Source organism: Coptis chinensis, chromosome 5 (genome assembly GCF_015680905.1).
Source record: "Coptis chinensis isolate HL-2020 chromosome 5, ASM1568090v1, whole genome shotgun sequence".
Taxonomy (NCBI): domain Eukaryota; kingdom Viridiplantae; phylum Streptophyta; class Magnoliopsida; order Ranunculales; family Ranunculaceae; genus Coptis; species Coptis chinensis.
Window position 1 is genome coordinate 6,961,841 of NC_141460.1, and position 25,745 is coordinate 6,987,585.

Sequence of the window (25,745 nt, forward strand, 5' to 3'; positions counted from 1 at the left end):
AATTTCTTGTATCTTAAATAGTTAAATGTACCATTCCACACTCCAACTGACGGAGTGACGGCCCTAGTGCTAGAACTCAGAGATTGATTATATGCGCATGTAAGTTGTATGTTGTAACTCCAGGCTTGGGTTTGTGATAGTCCTTGCCCCTGGCTCTTACACGGGCTTAGGAAACTCGACGAAACGATGACCCAAAGCTTCGATTTCAATCCTGCTGAATATCTTGGTCAGGATCTGTTGGTGCATGAAGCGCCCTCGCCCCTATATACAAATTAGCTAGGTTCAACCGCCGTCCCCAAACCCTATTTACGTAACGAACACGAATAGGGCAATGGGACACGGGCAAAGGGTCATTAATAGGGGAGAATCAATCAACATCTGGAGTTGGCTTGGTTACTCAAGTTTTCTGACTCAAAGTTAACTTGAAATTCCTGGTGGATGCCACCCTAAAGAGTAAAGAGCGAGTATATGCAGTCCTGTTAAATGTTCCATTATGACTATGAATTAGATGTAGCCTTTCCGTGACCAGGTTGCGATAAGGTTAGCACGGAAGACAGCGAGACCATAAGACTCCCATTTCTGTACCAAAATTCTATTGGGCTAGGTCAATTATAGATCACTTGATACAAATTATCCGTATCATCTGAGACCTCCATCCATGGCGCTACTAGTAACAAAATTGGTAACCACATAATGGGGTATCAACTATCAACAAAAGAATCCCTGTGCCTAAATTGGCACCCTTTTACCTTTCACTGCCTCTCTACCTTTCTTCTTCTGGTATTCTCTCCTATAAAATGTAGACTTAATAGTACATTTTCTCGCTCTTTAGAAATAACATGGCACTATGGCAGTGAGGTGATTAGATTCGACCAAAAAAAGGTGATTAGAAGCCCTATTGTCTAAATTTTGGAGGGGCAAGTGCTAGAAGTTTTTCAGTGTTTGCTAATAGAAGTTTCTAGTAGTTCTTTATCATCTCTATACTACATTTGATGAACGGATTCCTTGCTTTCATGTGCGGGGCACTTAAGATGAAGCAAGCTGATGAGCATGAAAGCTTCTTTCTGATATAAATGAATAACTAACCCACCCAAATCATCTAAAGAGATGCTTTGCTTAACTCAGAATTTGGAGCTTGAGATGGCAAACTGGCAAAGTAAGTACCAAATGTTGCTTTCAAATGATATCTGCGGTGTTTAATCACCACTGAATGGTTTAACTGAAACGAAAAATAAACAAAGATAAATGAGACAACACCAGTATGTAACTTGTAACTCAGACAGTCGAGAACAATTGCAAGAAATTAAGTTGTTAAAACTTCAATAACGTTTGATTTTTGTTTCCCTGAACCCAATGAATTAGTGCGACAACTCAAAACTGAGACTAACAAACTACAAAGGAGGTTAAGAAAAAGAGATGAAAAAACAAAAATAAAATCGAGAAAAAAGGAAGGTTTAATTTACTGATTATGCAACATGGGAGGATACAAATTTAAAAAATAATTCATTTTAAGCACTTCTACTATAATTCAAAATCATGACATGATCAGTGGTTGAGGAGTCCGAAAGCAAAGTCACGACATTTCTCCTACTCCATATTGTATCCCGAACATGTTGCAATGTCAAGAAAGGTTTAAGCTGTTGACCTCTGCATGTTATCTCTATCTGTGTCATATACAACAATTTTTACAGAGAATCAATATTTTTTTATCCACATATTCAGTATGTATTCGAGAATGAAAGAATAAATGTACAGCAATAAAACTCAGATATATCTAATGTGAGTCATAAACTAGATAAATGAACGATCAACACTCACATTTCATAATTTTATTATACCATGATTCTTGCCTAACTGACAGTCGCGACCACAACAATATTCTTGCCTTTACAATATTCTTCCGTAGCAGGGTCATATAGTCTAAGTAATGGTCTAGCAATTAAAAATTTTATGGACAATATTTCATGGTGCGCACAATGCACATCATTTCCTTTTGTAGGCTTTCCTTTCCATATTTTAACACCATACACTACATTACATTTTCTATAGGGCTTTTTAGACAAACACCACCCCCACCCCCCAACCATGGTGAAATTAGACATGCCCTCCAAAATCCAACGGCTACGAGTTGTTTTTTTTTTAATTGAAATTTTATTATTAAGTAACAGTAAACATTACATGTATCAACTTAATGGCTATGAGCTGAGATACTTGAAGTAGTTTAACAGTTGGATATTGAATTTTGGGGGTGAGGTGGGGTGGTATGTCTAAAAGACCCTTTTCTATATTCTTACATATTTATATGATGACATATTTTGACACCATGCAATATATATATATACACTTAATTCTTACATATTTATGATGCATTGCTTTGTCACAAGCTTACCTATTGTGTTAGAAAGAAATTCTAGACCTTTCATAGTTTCATACACCTTTTGTACAATCTACTTTACCTGTCCAATCTCACTCTCTCTCTTCCTACTTTGTTTCTTTGTTGCCAAGGGTTTCTCACTTTCTCGTAACACCATGGGGAGGGTGCCCGGCCCACTATCTGATGCTGCCCAAGTTGTAATCATAACAGGGCCCACTTAGACTTTGCTCGTAAGCCATATCATGAACCATTGGACTTTTCTTAGTTTCCCTTTCTCAATTCCTCGCGTATTTTTCACTTTTATTTAGTTGACGGATCCATAAAGCAAGCCATGGAATCGGGACGATTCCCGATTTATTCAATTTTTCACCAACAATCTCACGCACGTCCCTCTCACTTCTTCTATAACCCTAATTAATGTAACTTGGTCTTGGGCAACACTCATCATTCCTTGGGAACTATTTTCATGTCCTAATCTATAATAAACTTCTCAATGATGGACCCCTTTCTTGAAAGTCAATCAATATTTTGAAGGTCATAAATCCCACCAAGATTGACTGTTACATCATGGAATATTGGGTTGGAATATATGTGAACTTCAATTTTCATATATGCTTACAATTCGCCAACACGAAAATGAACATGCATTTGTTTTTTGGCATGTCTATGCTCCATATTTTCTCCTCTTCACCAACTTTTGAATGATTCCATCTTAGATTTAATTCTCCTAGCTCCCTCATGCATTGCTTTCCTCCAACGTAAAATATGCGCTTCATTGTTTAATAGTACTTGTGATGTGATGATCATGAGAGTCTATATAATATACATACAAAGTGGACCACTTAAGGTTTTGATGGATCTATTTAAAGCATGAAACCTTAACAACATGTTTGTGCGTAGGGCCGAGCTGGTTGAAAAGAAAAGTCGTATTAGCGAAAGCATGACGAAAGGACGACAAGCTCGGAGGCATGCAAATTGGTGAAAATAACAGTGTCCACATGGTGATTTCGATGTTCCTAAGAGGCTAAGATCAAAATAAAAAAATCATGATATATTACTGTACATTATCTTTTTATGTGATCTATAATGAGTTATGAGTCTCAACTAGCAACAACAATCAATCAGCTAAGTATAGCATTGTGAATAAAACATAAAAGATAAAAAAAGATGAGGACTACTCATATTTGAGCATTGTCGTTCGTGGAATTATATTGATTGTGGCACTATACTTCCATCACATCTATGTATTCATGGAATTTTGAGCAGTAAATTATATTAAGAAAGAAGAAAGAAAAGTGAAAAAAAAAAGTGAAAAAGAAAAAAAGAAGTATTCATGGAATTGAAGATGCATGAGTATATTAAAGCTTCTAATTATTTAATTTGTATCTAATCGTTCCAATGAATACAGACCAAATTAACTTAGTTCGTGGGACGTGTATATATATACTAGAAAGTATGTAGGCCTGTGCATACGCATCGGTTATTTTGAAAACTTGTTTAATCATTATAATTATACATATATAAATTTTTTAATAAATCATTTTAATCGGGAGAAATCATTCTCATTTTCTTGATAACCCGTTTTAATTTCCTAACAAATTATTTTAATTAAGTTTTAAAAACTTATTTTTTAATTGGGGGAGGGATCCTGTTTTAATAGTTGACTTAATTTAGATGTGTGTTATTCCTGTTTTAATATGAGATGTATTCCTCTTTTAATTAGCAGTGCTAGATTTTTTATTTTCAATAGGGAATTCAATAGGGAAAGAATTCCCGTTTTAATAGGTTAAGGATTTCCGTTTTAATTATAAGTGCTAGCTAGAATTTCTCTTTTCAAAATAGAAAAGGAATTCCCATTTTAATAAGAGATGATGTGGAATTTTAATATAGTTAAAAAAAATACCCTTTGTTTTTTTTTTTTTGGCAAGCCTGTTTTAAATGAGATTAGTAACTCTTTGATACTGGCGGGGGTTCGAGCCCTAGACATCTGGTATCATCACCCAAAGGTTTTATCACGCGATTTTGCTAATCGGCACCTGAAAAATAATAATAATAATAATAATAATAATCAAAATCATGATTGAGCTTTAATATTAAGATTAGAAAGTACACATGTGCATACGCACTGACTCTTTTGAAAACTTGTTCAACAATCATAACTATACATATAAAAAAATTCTAACAAATCGTGATTTCCTTTTTCGTCGCTAACCCATTATAATTTCCTAACAAATCGTTTCAATTAAGTTTTAAAAACCCATTTTTTAATTAGTAAAGGGATCTCGTTTTAATAATTGACTTAATTTAGAAGTGTGATTTCCGTTTCAATTATATATACTATATTTTCCATTTTCAATAGGGAGGAATTCTTGTTTTAATTAGAAGTGATAGATTTTTTTTTTTTTTTTTCTAATAGGGGAGGAATTTCCGTTTTAATAGGAGAATGATTTCCGTTTTAATTATAAGTGCCTAAATTTTTTATATTTTTTTTCAATAGGAAAGGGATTCCCGTTTTAATAGGAGATGATGATGTAGAATTTTAATAGAGCTCGAAAATAAAATACCTTTATGGGAGCTTTAATATTAAAAGACTAGAAAGTAAACCCGTGCTTACGCACCGACTCTTTTGAAAACTTGCTCAATAATCATAACTATACATATAGAAATTTTTTAACAAATCATTTTTCCTGTTTTTGTCACTAACTTTTTTAATTTTCTAACAAGTTGTTTTAATCAAGTCTTAAAAACTCGTTTTAATTTCTCAACAAATTGCTTTAATTAAGTTTTAAAAACCCATTTTAATTTAGAAGTATGATTTCCATTTTTAATAGGAGAATGATTCCCGTTTTAATTAGAAGTGCTAAATTTTTCTTTTTTTAATAGGGGATGAATTCCCATTTTAATAGGAGAAGGATTCCCATTTTAATTATAAGTGCTATAATTTCTCTTTTCAGTATGAAAGGAATTCCTGTTTTAATAGGAGTTGATGATGTGGAATTTTAGGAGAGCTAGAAAAATACCTCTTATGGGGGCTTTAATATTAATATACTAGAAAGTAGACTTGTGCATACGCATCGACTCTTTTAAATACTTGCTCAACAATTATAACTATATATATAGAAATTTTATAATAAATCGTGATTTCTGTTTTCATCGCTAATTAACCCGTTTTAATTTCCTAACAAATTGTTTTAATCAAGTCTTAAAAACCCATTTTAATTTATCAACAAATTGTTTTAATTAAGTTTTAAAAATCTGTATTTTAATTGGAGGAGGGATCCCGTTTTAATTTAGAAGTATGATTCCCGTTTTTAATTGGAGAAGAATTCCTGTTTGAATTATAAGTGCTAAATTTTTCTTTTTCAATAGGGGAGAAATTCCCATTATAATATGAGATCGAAAGATTCCCATTTTAATTAGAAGTGATAAAATTTCTTTTTTTAATAGGAGAGGAATTCCCGTTTTAATAGGAGTTAATGACATGAAATTTTAAGAGAGCTAGAAAAATACCCCTTGTGGGAGCTTTAATATTAACTAGAAAGTAGACTCGTGCATACGCACCGGATCTTTTTAAAATTTGCTTAACAATCATAACAAATCGTGATTCCTGTTTTTGTCGCTAACCTGTTTTAATTTTCTAACAAATTGTTTTAATCAAGTCTTAAAAATCCATTTTAATTTATTAACAAATTGTTTTAATTAAGTTTTAAAAACTCGTGTTTTTTAATTGGGGGAGGAATCCCATTTTAATTTGGAAATAAAGAGTTTTTATGCTACTATTTGAGTTTTGGTTTTAAAAGAAAAGTGAGATTCCCGTTTGAAGTTGGATTCTAAAAGGAAAAGAGTTTCCCGTTTTAAATTAACTATTAAGTTGATGACGTGAAATTTTAATAGAGCTCAAAAAATACTCCTTGTGGGAGCTTTAATATTAAGATATAGACTAGAAAGTAGACCTGTGCACGCACCGATTTTTTTTTAAAAACTTGCTCAACAATCATAACTATATATATACATATATAGAAATTTTGTAACAAATTGTGATGTCTGTTTTTGTTGCTAACATGTTTTAATTTCCTAACTAAAAATCTTTTTTTTAATTGGGGGATGGATATTGTTTTAATTTAGAATTGTGATTTTTTTAATAGGAGAATAATTCTCATTTTAATTAGAAGTGTTAGATTTTTCCTTTTCAATATAGGGGAGGAATTCTCATTATAATAGAAAGATTCTCTTTTTATTTAAAATTGCTAGAATTTATCTTTTCAATAGGTGAATAATTCCTGTTTTAATTGGAGTTAATATTGTGGAATTTTAAGAGCTAGAAAAGTACCCTTTGTGGGAGCTTAACCCTTTAATATTAATATATTGACTGATTGATATAGATATATATATATATGGACACAAAAATAATAATTACAACTCATCACCATATATGGGATAGGTTCCGTTTAGAACACTTTTTATACAACGTTTTATATGATACCCCTTGAAAATATGAATTAAGCATTAATTCCTTGTAGATATGATCTTCACACCATGGAGATCATCTCCACAAAAATTCAACTCATTTGAAAACCCCTAACCATGAGAAAAATTGCTCTCAACCTAAGATTTTTTATCAACGGTCCAGAACTACCGATTTTGTAACCCTTTTTTGGCAAACGTAGAAATGTTCAAAGGACCCGACTTTTTGTGGAGGTCAATCATATCCATAGCGAAAACATCTTATCCACAAAAAATTAGCCTTTAAAACATCTTGAAGGGTCCGGTGAAGAATATTGTATAAAACGTTATATAAAAAGTATTATAAACAGAACTTATCTCATATATATATATATATATATATATATATATATATATATATATTGTAATCTAATTTAATTGTGATAATTACACAGAACCTAGTCATTTAAGTGCATGTGAAGGTGCAACTCATGTTTCACACTTCACGTACATCCATTTATAGATGGATCCAATGATTCCAACCATTAGGACTTGGTTTCTTCTTGTGTGTGAAAGACACGCCATATCTTTCGTAATTGGAGGGACATGGCAATCACCTACTACATATAATCATGCTCACTATTTGTCATATCACCGCTGGTCGTTGGTGATCCCACATATACACGGTGTATTTGTGTATTGGCATTCATTATGCAAAAGCAAAAGGAATGTTTGTTTTTGTCACATAGGCTAACTCTGTAGTAGGTGGTCTAGTAGAATATAGTTGTAGACTTGTAGTAATAACATGACATAGTTTTATGTGTACAAGGGTGAGGGAGGATATTAATTAATTTATATATATTTACTAATTTCAAGGAAGACCACTTCATACCATTCTTCTTATAGACGCGCCTTTGTTATATCTAATAAATAAGGTATGCATTCTAAATCAACGATCAATTCTTTATGCATGGATTGAAGTACAAGTGATGAACAAGAAACTTTAACTAGTATCATTGTTCATTTATAAAATGCAGGTGAATTGCATATGAACCTTACTAAAGAACAGTTGGAAGCAATATTTGCTGACAATGCATGTCTTTGTCTATATTATATATACTCATTTAGTCTACATTGTATGTCATACAAAATATAATTAAAGAAATTTCTAAAGATTAATTGGACACTCTTCTAGTTATATATATATTGCTCATTGATATTGCAAATCTAATCATGTAGAGAATTCCTAACAATCATGTAGAGAAATCCACAAAAAAATCAGCTCAATTAGATGTGTCTAGTCTTGTCAAAAGAGTGTTGAAATTTTGGACCGTCAGATAAATTTAGAACTTGAACTCAACTTTTGGTAGGTTAGACAAGTTCAAAGGAGCTAATTTATTTTGGAGATCGATGATCTACTCCATGTTGTGGAGATCATATCCCCATAAAATCAGCACTAAGTTCATTTTGTAGGTAGTTAGGATTGTATATATGTCATTTTTGTATGTCGATGTAGCCAGCCCGTTGATATAATCAATTTCAATTCCTTATACGTGTAACAAAGACGACCCAGAAGAACAAAGGTTGGAATGATGGACGGGATGATGGACTCTGGTAGATAGAGTCAAATTCATTTGTTGAACATTACAGCTGCGCCTTTGTATATTAACTAGGTGGGAAAGGTGCAAAAATAAATTGACGTATTGTCTATTATTGATGTTGGGTCGCGGTATTGACACCCCCATAAATAGGACTAGCACCCCTTTGACCAATTCAAAGGTACTAGCCCCTCCATTAAATACACAAAATATACTACCGGCAAGCAGCTGCTACGGGATCGCACAATCCACGGTATCAGATTGTTGCGAGATCCCATTATCCCATGGAAGGTGGTTGTCGTGGGTGGTTTTTTTTTTTTTTTTTTTTTTTTTTTTTTTTTAATAGCCACCGTAAAAAAAGTTAGTTGCCGCCAAAATGATTTTATTTACTAAAATGGAGTCTTTGCTCGTGTTAATTATCAAAACTCTTCTTTATTAATTTGATCACAAAATTTTCTTATAGCATATGAAAATATTTGACCGCAAGATAGCAAAATTATGGCTCGATTGTACATTTTTTTTGTCATGGTTTTGGTGTTGTTTTTGGAGTGTATAAAGAAACTTTAACGAAGAAAATGAGGTATACATATGTGTGTGTGTTCAATACGCAAAATTTGTAGTGAAAAAAAACAAAAAACACAAAAAAAATATGTCGCGGCAACTGTCTACCGTGGGATATGGGATCTCGCGGCAACCCGATGCCATGGATTGTGCGATCTCACGACAACTACCTGCCGTAGAACTACAGACATGTGGGGTGTAAAAGGACATATAAGAAATAACCATTATTGTTTTACTTTTTGTCAAGGGGTGCTAGTCCTATTTATGGGGGTACCAATACCGCGCCCCTTGATATTTATTAATGCCTGGTCCGATGGGAGTTAATCAAACTTTGTTACGGACAAGGCATAGCCAAACATGCATGCAACCTCTTACACAATCATGACCTTGTTGTTTTTTAGAGTAGACCACAATGGTTGATTGAATGCGGGAGTGTCCTGATGCATGTATAGTAGCCTATTTTAGATTTTTGACATTGTTGACGTATATGAGTGTCTTTGAGCCTACTCTAGTATATTAATAGAATTGAATTCTATTAATATATTATAGTAGGCTTAGAGACACTTATAAATGTCTTCTAGCTAAAGCAACCTTTTGTAAACTTTTCCAAACAGTTGCAAACTTTAGAAGGGACTAGCGCGCTAGCAGCGCAATTTGTAATGCTGGCTTGAACTTTAGTAAAATGAAATGGCTGAATAATAATGGAACAATGAGATTATTCAAGAATACATTCACATTGAATGCTGAGATTTCGCATTGATTCTAGTAGTAGATCCATAGTAAAAAACGTGTAAGTATAGTTGTGATTGTTCGAGAAGATAGGAAACAAAAGATTCGGTAAAACTAAGAAAATTATTAGGGAAACTATTAAAGGTTTTTTAGACATACCCCCCTATTTATAATTGGGAATTAGACATAACCCCCCACTCTAATTTTCTTTAGACATGCCCCCCCCATTTTAACGCTTAATGCCGGTTAATTATGTTTGACTCTCATTGACCGTTAGTCCAGGTTTCTATTTTCTTCTAATAAAATAATAATAATAATAATCTAAAACTCCTATGATGAAATGCCGAATATGCCCTCAATGGCCATCAAATACATGAATTAAAACTTTAAACACCCGTTGAGTGCGTTCATCGGTTCATGCTTGTTAAATAGTAGAATAGAAAGACTTGATTTTAAATAGCAAATTGCATACGAAATAGAAATCATTGAGGGCATATTCGGTATTTCATTATGGGAGTTTTAGATTATTATTTATATTTTTTATTGGAAGAAAATAGAAAATTTGTACTAATGGTCAATGAGAGTCAAATCTAGTTGACCGGCATCAAGCGTTAAAGTAGGGGGGTGGGGCATGTCTAAAGAAAATTAGAGTGGGGGGTTACGTCTAATTCCCAATTATAAATGTGGGGGGTGGGGGGTATGTCTAAAAAACCCAATTATTAATTGTATGAAGTCTACCTAATAATATGCTAGATTCAGAGGCACATATAGCAAATCGATATGATCGATCATCATGAGTTGTACCGCAATAAAACTAGATGTTGCTGGTACCTCCTTCTCGGTTCTTTCTTCCATAACCCGAGCTCTTGGTGCCTCCCCATATATAATTTTTTGATATGTCACCTCCCCAGAATTTCTTGCTGAAATGGGGACTACCAGAGAAAGTGATGACAAGAGCACCACGAGTAAGACGAAATGGGTTGCATCTAAACAAGGAGTGATCAAGATCAATGTGGATGGGGCAACACAAGGCAATCCTAGAAGGGCAAGCAATGGTATTATCTATTTGTATGAGTTCCTACTACTTTTCGGTAGAAATATAGGGATCACAGCCAACTACACCACAGAATGTACTGCAATTAGTGCTGGAAATGGTGCGGGTTTGGGTCGGATTCTCACTAAAAACTCTTTACCATATCCGGATTCGGGTCGGATTTCGGATATCCATATCCATTAAAAAACACCAGAAAATAGACTATTTTAATGATTTTCATATATAAATGTAAGATACATATTAATTTTTAGGCATCAAATTATAAATCGTGTTAAAATGGTTCAGGTTTCTGGATATTCGGGTTGGATAAATTGGATTCGGATATGGTCGATTCGGATAAAATGAATTCGAATATGGTCGATTCAAATTGAAATCCATACCATTCCCAGCTCTAACTGCAATTCGATCTAGACTGTGGAATTGGCACTAGAAAGATGATGGACAAAGATTTGGCTAAAATCAAATTCAGAAGCAGTAGTACGTAAAGGCCTTTGATACCTCGCAGTTTACCTTGGATGATGCTAACAAGATGGGACCTATCCAAAGGGTGTTGGAGTTATCCCTAACATGAGGATGAGGATGAAGGAGAGAAACTAGTATTATTTGTGTGAAGAAGTCTGAGCGCGCACGCACTCAGATTGGCCTTCCCCAAGGCACGCCCGCGCCCTTGCCGTGAAAAAGAAGATAATTTTTTCAGCCTCTCATGAAACAAATTAAGTTACTGGACTTTTGAGCTGGGAAAATAAGAGGGCATGCGCACGCTCGAATTGGTCTTGCTGAGAGTGCGCACGCACTCATGTCTAAACATCTCAAGTTTTTTATTTTTCTATAGTAACGCAAAATTTTGCAGACGCGCCAAAATTTCAGATTACTATAAAAACAAAAGTTAGGTTTTGGAAAACCAAGTTTTGAATAGAAACCTAATTTTGAGAGCAATCAAAATTGAGAGAAAACCCTTGTAAAGAGAAAAGCTTGTAAGGAGAGAGGAGTGATCTAGTAAAGTGGAAAGACTTGAGATGAGTGATTCTAATCTTCCTTCCCATACTTATAAAAGGATTAGCTCTTGTGGAAGTAGGCATATCCATCATTGGCCGAACCACGGTACATCTTTGTGTTGACCCTGTTTTACTTGCTTTATATTTCTATTGCCTGTTTGTGATAGTTATATCCATAGATTAGGATTGTGGTTGTTGGTTGTAGTGAAAGATTAAATTTTTTATTGGAGTAGTAGATTGTCCAAGTACAAGTTATCTTAGTGGGGATCGATTGGTATCGTTTTCCCTAACAAGTAGTATCAGAGCCAGGTTGGATTAAGCCCAACAAGGTTGTTATCCAAATCTTGCTCAGAAGGTGTTTGATAAAATTCTTGAGAGGAGGTTTGAGTTAAAATAGCTTGTTAAGATGGACCATTCTGTAAACATTCGTATGACTAGTCTAAATAGAGGTAACTACACTATTTGGAAAGCTAGGATGGAAGACTTGCTCTATTGCAAGAACTTGACACAACCCATTGAGAATGAAGGAGTAAAACCAGACGTAATTGCCGCGACTGAGTGGAAGACGCTTGATGAAAAAGCAATTGGGTGCGTTAGACAACGGATTGACAACATTGTAATCCACTTTGTATCCTAAGAGACCACTGCTTTCAGCCTATGGAAGACATTAGAAGACCTCTATGAGAAGACAAGAAAGGACGCACAGAATAGCTCCTGTCACTCAGAGATCCTTGTTACAAAAAAGCAAGAGAGAGTCAAAAGCAGAAAACCATCACATTCTAGAGGTGATGACAAAAGAAAATCTAGGAGCACGAGCAGACCTTCTAAGAAAGACTTGTTGTGTAATCATTTCAGTATCCATGGCTACTTAAAGTATGAATGCATAGAATTGAAGAGGGATGAGAAGACTAGTACCGTACAAGAAGACAAGTTAGAGTTGAAAGAAAGCACTACCGGTAGAGATGCCACAGACATCGCTTCAGAAGGTGAAGTAGGAATTGTGTCAAACTGTGATGAGTTATGCTTGAGCACTTCATGCCAGGGTACAGAGTGGGTGGTAGATACAAGTGCTTTCAACCACGTCACACCCTAGAAGAGTTTCTTCACTACCTACAAATCGGGTGATTTTGGTGAGTTAAAAATGGGCAACAATGAAGTCTCAAAGATTATAGGCATTGAGGATGTTCATGTAGAAACCAATGTCGGCTACACCTTGACACTCAAGGATGTAAGACATGTCCCTGACATTCGGTTAAGCCTAATTTACGCTGGGAAGTTAGATGATAATGGCTTTCAAAACTCGTTTGGTAACGGGGTATAGAAACTGATCAGAGGTTCCATTATAGTAGCCAAAGGGAAGAAAACTTGCTCGCTTTACAAGACACATGCTAGTTTGTATAAAGCAGAGTTGAATGCGGCACAAGAAGAAGCTTTTTCTAAACTATGACATAAGAGACTGTGTCATATAGGAGAAAAAGGCATGGAAGTTCTTGCCAAGCAAAAGGCCTTGCCAAACATATAAGGTACGCATTTAAATAGATATACTCACTGTTTGGTAGGAAAACAACACAGGGTGTATTTTCAAAGATTCCCCTCTCACAGAAAAGGACAATGTCCTTGAGCTAGTACACACAGACTTATATGGTCCTATGAAAGTAAAGTCCCACGGGGGAGCTTTGTACTTCTTGACTTTCATTGATGATGGGTCAAGAAAGATATGAGCATATAGTCTGAAGACCAAGGATGAAGTACTTGGCGTGCTCAAGACTTTCCATAGCATGGTGGAAAGGGAGATAGGGAAGCCTTTGAAGTGTATTCGCTCAGATAATGGGGGTAAGTACATTGGGCCATTTGAAAAGTATTACAAAAGTCATGGGATTCATCATGAGCAGACAGTTCAAAGACACCGCAACATAATGGTATAGCCGAGAGGATGAACCAGACCATTGTAGAGAGGATGAAATATATATTGTCTCACTCTAAGTTACCTAGAAGTTACTCGGTAGAAACAATGCGCATAGCTGTACATGTGATCAACCTATCCCCTTCGAAGCCTCTGAATAGTGATTATCCAGAAAGAGTATGATCAGGCAGAGATGTTGATTATGGATACTTGAGGGTATTTGGGTGTTGGGCATTTGTTCATATTCCAAAGGATGAAAGATTCAAGCTTGATGACAAAGAAGCAGTGCATTTTTCTGGGTTATGGGAATGAGAAATTTGGCTACAAACTTTATGATCCGATTAACAAAAAGGTAATCTGAAGTTGAGATGTTGTATTCATGGAAGACCAAACCATAGCAGATTTTGAGGATGGTGAAAAGCTAGAAGTTTTCACTAATGATCTTATTGATTTAGAACCAGAAGTTCATATTGTGGAACGTGCAGAATGCAGAGAACCATGGGTTTGAAACTCATGATAATGATCCTATAGCTCATGATGGGATATAACCTATTGATATAGAAGATGCAGATGAAGTGCATGAACCACCACCTGAGCAAGATGAAGTACATCCTCTTGAGCCACAAGAAGATGGGGTAAGAAGGTTTGACAGAGAGAGACAAGCTTCAACCAGGTATCCACCACATACGTATGTTTTACTATCTGATGGTGGAGAACCTATGTACTATCAAGAGGCTCTTGAAGGTACAAACAAAGAGAAGTGGATTCTTTGCATAAGAATCACACTTATAACTTAGTTGAGAAACTGAAAAGAAGAAAAGTTCTCAAGAATAAGTGGATCTACAAAGTGAAGCATGAGGAGAATAATCCACAACCAAGGTACAAAGCTCGCCTTGATTGTGAAGGGATTCGATCAAAGGAAATATATTAACTTTGATGAAATTTTCTCTCCTGTAGTTAAGATGACTTCTATCAGGGTGATATTGGGTCTGACCGCAAGTATGAACCTTGAGGTTGAGAAACTAGATGTCAAGACAGCTTTTCTTCATGGAGACCTTGAAAAAGATGTCTACATGGACCAGCCAGAGGGGTTTGAGGTTAAAGGCAAGGAGCACCTAGTATGCAAGCTGATAAAGAGTTTGTATGGGTTGAAGCAGGCACCGAGACAGTGGTACATAAAGTTTGATTCTTTTATGGTGAAGCATGACTACATAAAGTCCGCTTCAGATCATTGTGTCTTTGTTCAGAAATTTGTAGATGGAGATTTCATAGTGCTCTTGTTGTATGTGGATGATATGTTGATAGTTGGCCAGAACATCAACAAGATATCCAAGCTAAAGAAAAACTTGAGTAAATCCTTTGAGATGAAGGATTTGGGTTAAACAAAGTAGATACTTGGTATGCAGATCACTCGTGATAGAAAGAGTGGGAAGTTATGACACTCTCAAGAAAGCTACATTGAGAAGGTGTTGAAGAGATTCAACATAGATCAAGCAAAGCTAGTCAGTTGTCCGCTTGGTGGCCAGTTCCGTATGACCAAATATATGTCCAAAAGATGAGCATGAGCAGAGTCAAATGGAAAAAAAAATTTATGCATCCGCAGTGGGCGGCTTAATATATGCAATGGTGTGTACAAGACCGGATATTGCTTTCACCGTTGGTGTTGTAAGCCGTTTTCTATCAAATCCGGGTAAAGAGCATTAGGAAGGTGTTAAGTGGATATTGAGATATCTCAAGGGCACTTCCAAAGCGTGTTTGTGATATGGTGGGAGTAAGACCTTGCTTGAAGGCTACACAGATGCAGACATGGCAGGTGATGTTGACTCGATAAAGTCCACCTTCGGTTATCTGTTTACTTTTGTAGGGAGAGCAGTTTCTTGGCAATCTAAGTTGCAAAAGTGTGTTGCCCTCTCCACTACAGAACCTGAGTATATTGCAGCCACTGAGTGTTGCAAAGAGATGCTATGGATGAAGAGGTTCTTCGATGAACTAGGGCCAAATCATAAACAATTTGTAGTTCTATGTGACAGTTAGAGCACCATCCATTTGAGCAAGAATCCGAGTTTTCATTCTAGATCCAAATACATACATGTGCGTTATCATTGGATTAGAGAAGTTCTCAAAGACAAGCATTTGTGTATTAAGAAGATCCATACCAACAAGAACGGGTCAAATATGATGACCAAAGTCTTACCAAAAGGTAAGTTTGATGTTTGTTGTGCTACCGCCGGAATGGTAGCACACTTCTCTTGTTGATTTGGGAATATAGGGAGGTATCCCCCTTCACTGTTTGAGAGGGGGAGATTGTTGGAGTTATCCCTCACATGAGGATGAAGGAGAGAAACTGGTATTGTTCGTGTGAAGAAGTCTAAACGCACACTCGCTCAGATTGGCCTTGCCCAGGGCGCTCCCGCGCCCTTGCTGTGAAAAAGAAGACAGTTTTTTTTAGCCTCTCACGAAACAAAGTTATTGGAATTTTGAGTTGGGAAAATAAGAGGGCATGCGCACTCGAATTGGTCTTGCCGAGAGCGTGCACGCGCTTATGTCTAAACATCTTAAGTTTCTGATGTTTCTACAGTAACGCGAAATTTTGCAAACGCGCCGAAATTTCAGATTACTATAAAAATAGAAGTTAGGTTTTGGAAAACCTAGTCTTGAATAGAAACCCAATTTTGAGAGAATTCAAAATTGAGAGAAAACTCTTGCAAAGAGAAAATCTTGTAAGGAGAGAGGAGTGATCTAGTAAGGTAGAGAGACTTGAGAGGAGTGATTGTAATATTTCTTCCCATACTTATAAAAGGATTAGCTCTTGTGGAAGTAGGAATCATTGGCCGAACCACTGTATATTTTTGTGTTGTGGTATGTTTTACTTGCTTTATATTTCTATTGCCTGTTTGTGATAGTTATATCCATAGATTAGGATTGTGGTTGTTGGTTATAGTGAAAGATTAGATCTTTTATTGGAGTAGTAGATTGTCCAAATACAAATTATCTTAGTAGGAATCGATTGGTATCGTTTTCCCCAACAAAGGGAAGCTCACTAAATTCCAGATATCCTCAATTTGGCGGGAATTGAAGCTAACTTCTCGGCAAACCAAGCTGCCAATTATGCACTTAGTCTTACAGATAACAATAACTCAACTTGGGTAGGATGGTCTATCTGGAATTTTAAATGAGAAGTGCCAGAACAAATTTATTTACGAACATGTTTATTTAAGGTTTGATTAGTGTTGTATGTATTTCTTTGCACAGAAATACGTTAACACAAAATTGTATATATTGAACATCACCCCTCCCCCCTTTCCTTCTATTTTATTTCTTAATACAAAGTCAGCTAACTAAGAAAAAAAAACATATTAACTTACAACTATAAAAACAACAACTGCACCAACACCGTAACATCAATGAAGATGCATGAAGAAACACGATCGTAGAGCATATATGAGCAGGAAATAAGAATGGCTTCATTCTATTTGCATTTGACACTTTTGGATTTTTAGCACTCGAGTGGGTGGAACTTCTTAGGAGACAACAAAAGGTAATGGACAACAATAGGAGCGTGTAAAAAACCAATGAGTGAACCGAGAAAACTGACCGAACCAAAACAGTTTAGTCGGATTTTTATGTATTGTGTGGCTCATTTTGGTTTGGAAAATCACAAAACTGACATATAAGTTCAGTCGGTCCTCGGTTTTCGAAAGTTTAAACTGGTGAAAATTGAACCGACCTGACTTCGATCACCTCAATCACATAATATATAACTAATAACTTGACCATTAACATTAATCTCTCTCTCTCTCTCTCTCTCTCTCTCTCTCTCTCTCTCTCTCTCTCTCTCTCTCTCTCTCTGCACATTCACGTACTAGCCACCTCCACTTATCCTCTCTCCTCTCTTATTTCTCATGTCTAAACAAACCATCCTCTTCATTACCTACACATTGATTTGCTTTTTCTTTGATTCCTCCTCTCTCAATCTCTTCCAGAATTAAGGTATTGTTTTTCTTCTCTTTCACTCTCTGATAAGCACATAAATGATACACATTCATGCCCATATTTATATTAAGTTGTCTAGTTAAATGATATAAGTTCCTTTGATTAGTTTATTTCATTGGTTTTATAGAAATCAACACGAATGCAATGAAACAGGCTGAGACCTGAGCTTTTAAAAGGATTGTAAAATCCTCATGGTTTGATTACAGGAAGAATGCTCGATACAAGTTTGAAAATAACATATGAAAGATATCCATAAGCTACTGTAAAAAGTTGGAAATTTGCAATCCAAGTCAAAGGGTGCGTGCCCTATAGTATGCATTTATCTGAGGGTGTCTGCCTCCTCCTCCTCAATACGCAGAGATATAGGAAAATCTCATTTCCTTCATAACTCAGAATTCGAATTGGAAGCTCCTAATTCAATTCTACTCAACCACTTAATGGAACTTTCTAAACAAGAGTTCAAGCCTCACGCAACCTAAACAAAACCCCTATATATATGAATGAAACCCCAAGATTGGGAGCCTCCATAACAGTAGAGAAGAAGAACAGTAAAAAGAGATAGAAGGAGAGAGGCCGAGAGTTTTGTAGGAGAGAGACCGAACAATAAAATTGGATATATCTTTTGAAGCTAGGTCGAGACTTGGAGCAGTACAGGAGCAGAAGAGGAAGACAAAAACTTGAAGATAGGAATAAACAAACTCATCGTCTGCATGAGTTCATTTATCCCTTACTTTGGTTTTTGTCTAATTATCATTATGTGTAGCTAAGTTCCGAACTAGGGCTTAGATGAAGCCCTAGACTTCCGTAGGTGTTTGTAGTTGAATTGGTTTTTTGTTCTCTGACTTGGTTTTACAACATAATAGTTATTTGGTTTCTTTAGATCATAGTAGAATACTTTCATTAATTATATCTTGCATGTAAGTTCATGACTTGACTAGTTAATAGTTAGATAAATGTTCTGTTATTATCAAAACATCGCTTGTAACGTTAAATTAAATCTGTGAAAGGTGTTGTGCCTTAAATAGACAACTTTTGATAGGGTTTATATATATATATATTGTTGTTTGCTGAAATAATTCAATCAACCTAATATGTAGATTTATATAAGAACTTAACGATCATATTTTCGAGCAAGCAAGGGTTACCTTTCCCTCGTGCTACTCGTAATAAAAAGAAAACTTTGAATTAGTTAAATTAATTAGGATAATCCACAATGGTCTAGAGTGGATTTGAATGCCTTATTAATTTCTCCATTGCTAGTTTATATTTAAGTTTTATTGTTTTCATAGAATAGTTTAATTAGATAGATTTAGTTATTAGTAGTTCTACTTCCATTCAAGACACTATTGTTCGGATTAGATTAAGTAATATTTTAGCACTCAATTGTCCCCAACACGCATTCTCTGTGGGATTGATCTTGTATTTGCATACTTACTACAATAGACTTTGTGCGCTTGTGAATAGTATTATAATTATAGGGTTTAATTAGCTTATTAATTTAGGCAGACTAAATATCTATCACTCACTCATTGGGTTTTATTTAAACATTGCAATGAGGAAATTGTCTGTGTAAAAGGGAATTTGAATGGATTATATATGTAGAGATTAGGGATAATAAATTGGATTAAGTTAACCCTTCTCTTCGATCAAAGGAGGCTTGATTGAAAAAACCAAATTTTCATTAATTTGGTTTTAGTTTTGTTTGAAATTAGAGGAATTTTCTTTAGGTTTGTTATACCGAGAAAATGACTTAACCGAATAAAAAACATACCTTTGAATCGATTTCTACCTATGATGTTCAACCTATCACTACTACATATAACAAGAGAAAGTGTCACTACTATTGAAACTCAAGTCAATCTCTTTGAAAGTACATACATCTTTCATAGCCACCACTAGCCAATATATGTATGAAGTTGTGAACATTATATCACTTCAAAGACTACATTATTCCGATCCAACGTCGAGTTGACTCGGAACTCAACCGAGTCAATTCGACTCAACTGGACTTCGATGAAACTCGTTTGCACAAATTGTTTTACATGACTCACCGACTCGGTCAAGTAACCCAACCGATTAACTCACGAGTCGAATTAACGAGTCAACACAGCATAATTTATTTTTCGCAAAATTGCCTATAACACTCACTGAGAGCCAACTAACCATTCCAGCCACTTTTTTGTTGTGATATATATTGATATTTTTTTTCTCTATCTACTTAACATAGTTTGAATAGAAAAAAGTTAAATAAGGTATTACTAGAAAATAGGCCCATGCATCCGCACTGCTTTTTTGAAAACTTGATTAACAATCATAAATATACATTTAGAAATTTTCTAATAAATCGTGATTCATGTTTTCGTCACTAACCCATTTTAATTTCCTAATAAATTATTTTAATTAAGTTTTAAAAACCTATTTTTTAATTGGAAGAGGGATCCCATTTTAATAGTTGCTTTAATTTAGAAGTGTGATTCTCGTTTTAATAGGAGAAACATTCCTATTTTAATTAGATATGTTAGATTTTTCATTTTCAATAGGAGAAACTAGAATAACCATTTTAATGGGAGAATGATTCCCATTTTAATTAGAAGTGCTATATATATTTTTTTAACAAAGTTTAAGGTTCTCTAGACTTTTTTTTAATAGAGGAGGAATTTTCGTTTTAATTAGAAATGATAGAATTTCTTTTTTTAATAGGGGAGGAATTCCCGTTTTAATAGGAGATAAGATGACCATGAAATTTTAATAGAGAGCTCGAAAAATGCCTTTTGTCAGAGTTTTAATATTAAGATATGGATTAGGGTAGATGCATATTTTAACTTGCCGAGTCGATTCGTGAGTTTCAGATCCAACTCGACTCAATGCAATTTCGAATTTGATGGATTTCGAGCTTTTGAACAATGATTAATTTTAATATTTTTATTAGTTTTATTTTTTGAAGTAACTATGTTGACCACAACCTTATTCATAGGATAGACTCGTACATCGGGATACCTTCCTCTCATACAATATTCAATGAGCTCGGAAGCAACATACAATCCAAAAAACCTATTAAACCCTACTTCTCATACCTTTATTCAATTGATGTCAGTTCTCAAACAATGGCCGGTGCAGTAGCACTTCTGGTTCATAGAGATGAATGGAGGACTTTTGAGAAACCAAATAAAGCTAAAAGCATATTCAATATTATTTTGGCCGTGTATATGTTTATGAATCTAATATCGCCAGGATAAGGAAAGTTTCCTCACATTTGCTTGCATTCACTGTAATACTTTTGAAAGAGTGTTGAAGTAGTTTTTTTTTTTTTTTTTTTTCGAATGAAGCTTAGGGTTAAGGTGACCCCAACCTATATTAAGATTTAGGAATTCTTACATAGATCTTTCCTGCTTTGTCCTCGACAATTTTCATAAGCTTTTCATCAAGAGGAGGTACAAAATAACTACATTCTTGCTCACTACTCAGACTAGCTAAGTAATCGGCTGAAGCAGTCAATAGTAAAGGATGGTTGGACATAAATGGATAGAATCAGTGGGGTTGGGAATGTGGTCGCACATAGTCAAGTGTTATTACTAAAACATAAAAAGATAGTCAAGCGTTGGTTTTAGGAAGAATAGGAGTCATGTAGAAATTTAAGGTTTAAACTAAGTGGTGTTTTTTAAGCAATAGAAAAAATTTGTGCAAATAAAACGAAAAAATGGTCCTAGGAGGATAGACAGTATCGTAGTTGGTGAAGCTTGTTTTACAGCGAAGTATATATCATTTGTAGTTGATTGGGATATGAGATATTTTGTCCATGTCAGTTGTGTACCAACACAAATAAACGGTTGTTTTCACAATGGGATTATGGAAACATTTCAATCCTACTATTTACCTAATTTTCCACCTAAAACCATTACTAAATCCTTAATGAATAACTAAACAAGAAGCTTAAGTTAGCATAAGAAACCTATTCGCTCGAATAGCTATATTTAGCGCTTTTCTGAAATGCTACTTACAGCATCGTATATATGTCACTAGAGACATATATTTTACCTAACTATGATATCATCTATCTGTAGTACGTGTGCACCAATATCATATCATTGTAAGAAATAATCCTACTAGCTAGACATGAAACCCTTCTAGTTGTGCAGTTTCTTTCATGTTTCTAACACCAACCATGTTAGATACATGTTAAGAAATAAATGACTTCAGTGTTTGTCTTCCGTTTTTTTGGGTTCCTTATATGAAACTATGTGAGTTTTTCCTCTTATAACTAATTTTTAAATGGGGATGTAATTTTCACACAACAATTCCAAGAGCATTACATAATAGTAATAATTAAATAACTACTTAAGTTAGCAGTAAAAGGATGAACATTAGCATTATATTGATGGTTTTAAAACATACCTCTGATTCGCTATTTAGTCTCAGTTTGCTAACCAAATACTTCATCAACACTCGAACCGTCATTTTCCCATCTCTACGGAATTCAAGAAATGAACAAAGAAGGATCAGTAAGAAAAAAGAAGAAGAAAAGTTGCATGCTTTCTTGGTTTCCTATAATGAACCTATCTAACGCAAAATAAACACATGAAGTACATATATAAAACGATGCATATATAAGACAAGAGAATTACTTGATTCTGAGATAGCTCTTGGGTATTTGAGGCAAAAATGGTTCTTTTGTTCTGTATTAAATCACAAGTGCAATCAATTAAAATGAGGACGATCGAGTTTTATATATAGAAAACAAAACAAAACACAAAAAGGAGGAAGACACGCGCGCCCTCCTAATGAACAATATAGCTAGCTACTCTCCTAAGCTACTCAACTGATTTTGTAATGCTTGGAGTGAAAACCAAATGTTGGAATGATGTGGTCTCCGCGGTGCATCAATGACTCTCAAAATGGAGCTGGAACCTGCCATATCTGCGCTGGGCTGCGGAACTTGTGGCGGATAAAAAGGTCCAGGTGGCATGGATGATGAAGAAGAAGAAACTGCAGTACTGTGGTTCCATGGGTTAGGCCTATATCCCCATGTTACCTCATGTTGACCAAAATTTAAGCTGCTTGTTCTTGGGTGTTGTAAGAACACAGGTGTATCAACATTAGTGATGCTAGTGATCATACTAGTACTACTAGTAGGCTGCTGAGGAGCTCTAAATTCAGTCATATGGAAAGATGGGACTAGTGGCTTCAGATGTAACTGTGAACTACCTGCAGGTAAGAGATCTAGCTCGAGCAGCCCTCTTTTCGGTTGAGCCATCGGTTCAGCGTGATCATGACTGAGCTGTGGATTAGTCATATAACCTGCACCAAGACCCAGTTGAAGCCAACTCTCTTTTTTCTCTTCTTGTACATCTTTCGAACTTGAACCGGCTTCGTTTACACTACTAGTCCTCGACTCATCTTCGGCCATTATTGGACCAATCACCAAATCTGATCCTATACAACAGTCATACCCCTTAACAAGACTGTTCATAAAACCAAAGCTCTCAGTGAAACTGTCTCCACAACCACCATAACCGTCATAGAACTGCTTTTGTTGTTGTTGGTTAAAGAGATGTTGAAAAGGTAACATGATCATACTGGAGATCCAAAATATGATCTTCTTTTTGCGTTGTACTATTCGTCTCTTCGTCTGCTATCTTAATACGAGCCATCGATTAAAACTTATTACAAAATAGTTCAAATGGGAAAGAATGATCTCCTGTTGCCATAGTCAATAAAAGAAGAGGTACCCAGTATACAGGTGTGGTTCTTTTGTTGTTGCATTGTTGTAAGATTTGAAGACAACAACAAAATACCTATATCAAACCACCCTTTCCATTAATTCTTTTTGCTTGGAATCTTGTGGAGGTAAAACAGGTAGAGAGAGAGAGAGAAAAGAGAGAGAGAGGGCAGGGAGGGAGTAGTAGTTATATTAGCTTTATTGTTGTGATTAAAGATGCTAAAACGTTGAGTACATGGGTTTTGTGGACAAATTTACAATAAAGTCTTGTCCCTTTTCTGTAAGGTACCAACAAAAGGTGTTTTTAGCACCCAAGAGTTTTCATAGAATTCGTGCCTAATAGGTAGGTACGATGAGAAACTTACATAAGCCTCAATTTGTCTACTTTACTGCTCTTTGTGCTTGCCAAGCTGCAAGTAAGAAAGTTTGGATGTTTATCAAAATAATGTTTAATTAGATTATGTAAACAAAGAAAACAAATAATTAAAAAAAAAATCAAATCGGAACACGCCGTACGGCCGGTCAAGACTGCTGAGATTATTCCTTTTTTCTTATAATGTAAATTGTTGATCAGATTATTCACCCCATTCTAAGTGTGTCCTGTCTGTATTCTTTTGCCAGCCTCCTCTTGATATATACATTACGCACTCTCTACTATAGTTTGATCGAGCTAAGGTAGTTGGCTATTTGAAATGGTATTAGAGTTTTGGTTGTAGGGTTCAAGTCATCTCTTAATTCCTAGCTCATAATGTGCATTAAGTTTGTCCATCTGTTCTAATTCCATGTTCTTCTTCCTTAACGCGTATCACCACATACAGTCGAACAAAAAAAAAAAAAAAAACTGGGTATCTTCCTTATTTGTCTTTCCCAGCAACATGACATGCTAGACTTCTTCGAGTGAAATTTTGTTTATTTCATCATTACTAGTAATTAATCACTTTTGTCTAGTTAAGATCGAGCCTTCTTAAGGTAATAATTTGACTAGAGTAGAGATACCGATTGACTAGAGTACCAGCAGGTACCATGTGACTGGTGTACGCCGATTATATAACTTAGTCCAAAAATACAACGTTTGTAGAGTGTATGGGTAATCAAGACTCAAGAGTATGGTAGCATGTAGCATGCATGTATCATGTCTCATCAAAGCTGAAGAAGAAAATTCTTGATTATAACTTATAAGATTCAGCGGAAAAAGTCTTAGCTTCAGGCTTTATGTGCAACTTGAATATGTTACCCAGAAATTGCATAACGTGCTTTATTGATATAAAAAAATAAAAATAAAAATTGTACCAGCTGTATGGTGTATACAAATATGATTTTGCTATGGAAAACTACAAAATAAAATATATCAAACTGCCAACGACTGAAACGAGTGTAGAATATCCTATCATCAACAGATTCTCCCAGTCCAACCTAGTAATCTAATTAGTAATTACTAGGGTTGTCAATGGATCGGTTTGGGTCGGGTTTTAGAAAATCCGAATCCAAACCGATAAGAAAATTGAGAATCCGAAACCAAACCGAACCGATAATATTACATCTAATTTGAAACCGAATTGAATCGATAAGACATATTGCAAATCGAATCCGGGAACCGATCCAAACCGAAAACTATAAAATCAATTAAATCTTAAATTAAATTTATTAATTTTAACCACACAATTGATAAACACATACAAGATTAATCATAAATATTACTAAAATGCTATCTTATCGGTTCGGGTTCATATCGGTTCGGTTAGGGGTGCCAACGGGTCAGTTTTGGGTCGGTTTTTACGGTTTCGGTTTGGGTTTTACTATTTACAGTTTTATCGGTTTCGGTTCTCAACGATTTTAGTATGAGAATTATAGAACCCAACCCAAAACCATAAAAACCCACAGATTTTTATCGGTTTCGGTTCTAATTCGGGTCTTTATTATTTATTATGATTATTAGACAATTTCAATAATTTAAACACTAAAACTTATTTTTATTTTTATTTTCCTACATGATAATATTTTATATATAATTAGTGATGTATCAACAATCATATTTACATCAATTTATGAATACGTATCAATCATACAGGTTAAAACATTTACAATTAATGTGATAATTTAAACCTTTGATATAGAAATTAAAATAATCAAATATCTAACCTTATAATTTTGATTTATTTTTACATGCATACACATATATTTGTTTTCTTGTATTAACTCAATCGTGTACACGTGCAATCACATATATTTGTTATTTTGATATATTTTACGTGTATACACATATATTTGTACACGTGTATTAACTCGCATTTTAAATCGAATATGCGAGTACATGCGTCTTACAATTACATCTCATTATTAATTTTTAATATGAACACTATATATTGGTTTATAATAAGT

At 34.9% G+C, this 25,745-nt stretch overlaps 1 protein-coding gene across 2 annotated transcripts; it reads right to left on the bottom strand.

The window, feature by feature from the left end:
* Positions 1-1,318: 1,318 nt before the first annotated feature.
* LOC147496447 (uncharacterized) lies at positions 1,319-23,537 on the bottom strand. Of its 2 annotated transcripts, none has more exons than XM_086559464.1 (4): positions 22,468-23,537; positions 22,273-22,323; positions 22,043-22,115; positions 1,319-1,664 (listed from the first exon to the last, which is right to left on the bottom strand). In XM_086559464.1, the coding sequence occupies exons 1-4, from the start codon at positions 23,220-23,222 to the stop codon at positions 1,509-1,511; spliced, it is 1,035 nt and encodes a 344-aa protein (XP_086415590.1). In that variant the 5' UTR covers positions 23,223-23,537; the 3' UTR covers positions 1,319-1,508. The 2 variants fall into 2 exon arrangements, with proteins under 2 accessions (XP_086415590.1, XP_086415591.1); XM_086559465.1 differs by lacking the exon at positions 1,319-1,664 and adding an exon at positions 2,963-3,281 and having other exon boundaries at positions 22,468-23,367.
* Positions 23,538-25,745: the final 2,208 nt, after the last annotated feature.

Bases quoted from the DNA above. Each gene is read 5' to 3' on its own strand.
- LOC147496447 (XM_086559464.1), bottom strand. From the start codon at position 23,222: ATGATCATGTTACCTTTTCAACATCTCTTTAACCAACAACAACAAAAG. The intron at 22,324-22,467 runs GTTGAGTAGCTT...GATTTAATACAG, and splicing joins CTCCAAGCATTACAAAATCA to AACAAAAGAACCATTTTTGC. The intron at 22,116-22,272 runs GTAATTCTCTTG...TGAATTCCGTAG, and splicing joins AAGAGCTATCTCAGAATCAA to AGATGGGAAAATGACGGTTC.